The sequence below is a fragment of the Notothenia coriiceps genome, unplaced genomic scaffold (genome assembly GCF_000735185.1).
Source record: "Notothenia coriiceps isolate Sejong01 unplaced genomic scaffold, NC01 NC01_scaffold00015984, whole genome shotgun sequence".
NCBI classification, from domain to species: domain Eukaryota; kingdom Metazoa; phylum Chordata; class Actinopteri; order Perciformes; family Nototheniidae; genus Notothenia; species Notothenia coriiceps.
Window position 1 is genome coordinate 540 of NW_011348685.1, and position 1,985 is coordinate 2,524.

General features: G+C 41.2%; 1 protein-coding gene across 1 annotated transcript in view; it reads left to right on the forward strand.

Annotated features, from left to right (window-relative positions):
* The first annotated feature begins 652 nt into the window (after positions 1–652).
* Positions 653–1,985, forward strand: part of abcf1 (ATP-binding cassette, sub-family F (GCN20), member 1) — a 15,238-nt gene continuing 13,905 nt past the window's right edge. The window contains exons 1-3 of the mRNA XM_010775728.1: positions 653–733; positions 827–913; positions 987–1,082. Of these exons, the coding sequence (XP_010774030.1) occupies positions 653–733; positions 827–913; positions 987–1,082 (264 nt within the window). The remainder of the gene's footprint in view (positions 734–826; positions 914–986; positions 1,083–1,985) is intronic.

Sequence of the window (1,985 nt, forward strand, 5' to 3'; positions counted from 1 at the left end):
TCGTCCAATGAAATGACTTGGTCGCTCTATGACTCGTTGAACCCAATGGGAGCAAATTACACTGAATGCTGCGACGCAGCACCTGAGATTACTTCCAAAAAGTTGTTCACGTTCTAAAATGTTTACGTTTAACTTTATATTCGTTCGGTACACTTCGGTACACTTCGGTACCGAACCGAAGGGCCCATACCGAATAATTTCGGTACGTATACCGTTACACCCCTACATATATATCATTATTATTATTATAAATACATACCTACTATTATTATTTATTACATTTCAGATTTTATTTTATTTTCACTTTATTCCTTATTCCTACATAAGTATGTATGCTGCATGTCTTATGTTGTGATGTTTTTTGTTTTGATGGCACCTTTTAAAAGGGAGAAGTATTTCGTTCTCTCATTGCACATGTATAATGACATTAAATGATTCTATTCTTGTGTGTTAAATATGAGTAAAAAGTCAAATAAATGCTTCCATAATGTAGTGGTATAGAACTAGAACAAAAAATGGAAATAGTCAACTAAAGGTAAAATATAGTAAATGTACTGATTTACCTTCCACCTCTGGTTTGTAATGATGGGATACAGATGCCGTGTGCTCAGGCCTTTCTCATTCTATTGATCTAAACATCTTCTCTAATTACATGCATCTGCCTTTTTTCCTTCAGTCGCCAGATAACGATGAGGACAACAAGCCTAAGAAGGGGAAGAAAGAGCAACAGAAGGTAAGAAAGGAGCACTGTTGTTAGCTTAGCACTTCCATCCAGTTTTCAGCATTGTCCAGGTAACCATCATGTGATTCATCTGTGTCCCTGTAGAAAGGAAGACCTGCTAAAGCATCACGCAGCGAAGATGAAGAGGAGGAGGAGGAGGAGGAGGACAGTGACGAATGTGACACCATGAAGGTGTGTTTGTCCTCCATAATCTGTCTATTGTCCTCCTCTGCTCTGGATCAGTGCTAACGGTTCTGTCTCTCAGTGTGCAGAGGATGTGATCGCAGAGCAGGCCCAGCAGCAGGACGACGACCCGTTAGCTAACCTCAGCAAGAAGGAGAAGAAGAAGATAAAGAAACAGGTGATAACATGTGCCGATGATGCATTCATTATGTGTGACTTACTCTGAAACTCATTGAGTGCACTGTTGGGAAGAGGAGATTCCTGGCTTTCTTATAGTTCTATTGTTTCTCAAACTATTAAGCAATATACGTCACATGACTGTTGGCCAGCCATGATTTTCAGACAACGGAATTCAGAGTTTGCATACATTATTTTAGTGTTTATTCAGAATAATCTGAAGACTGAAACCTAAACAGGGTGTCCGCGGGGTCTTAAAAAGTATTAAAAGTTGATAAATCAATTTAGCAAAAATTAAGACTATTAAAAAGTATTAAACGGCATTTTCCAAGGTATTAAGAAGTCCCACAGCAACGACAACATGAAACACCCTTTAATTTACTGAAACGACATGTCGGGAAACCCCCTCAAGGCGGCCCCATGCATAGCGAGCCGTAAAATGCTGCTTATTATTTTAAGTTTAGTTGCCTTGCTCCGCTCTGTGGGGGGGGGGGTCCCAAGGTGGGTAGACCGGCATACGCAACGCTCTGGGGGTCCAACGGCTCCGTGTGTGCCCTATATGATCATTTTCTGATAACGATGAAATAGCCCGCCTCCCTCTCCCCACGTCTCCTGCTGCTGCTGGGCTGTCAGAAGAGGGGGAGGAAAAGAGAGGCAGGCACCGTTTATTAAATATTATTATACAGAGAACAGAGTCTTTATCAATTTGTTTAAAGCTCAATAAATAACAAAGAAGACCTCTGATCGGCACTTTTCTAATTTTGTACGGAAGATTTAAACTTTAACGGACATGTTGACCGGCGGAACATTTTTTTTACGGAAACTGCCGCACGGTTCCCTCGTCCCTTGGAAGAGACGGAGAGGTGGGTGTTTTTCATCTGCTGGTGGACTACCTGAGAGATAT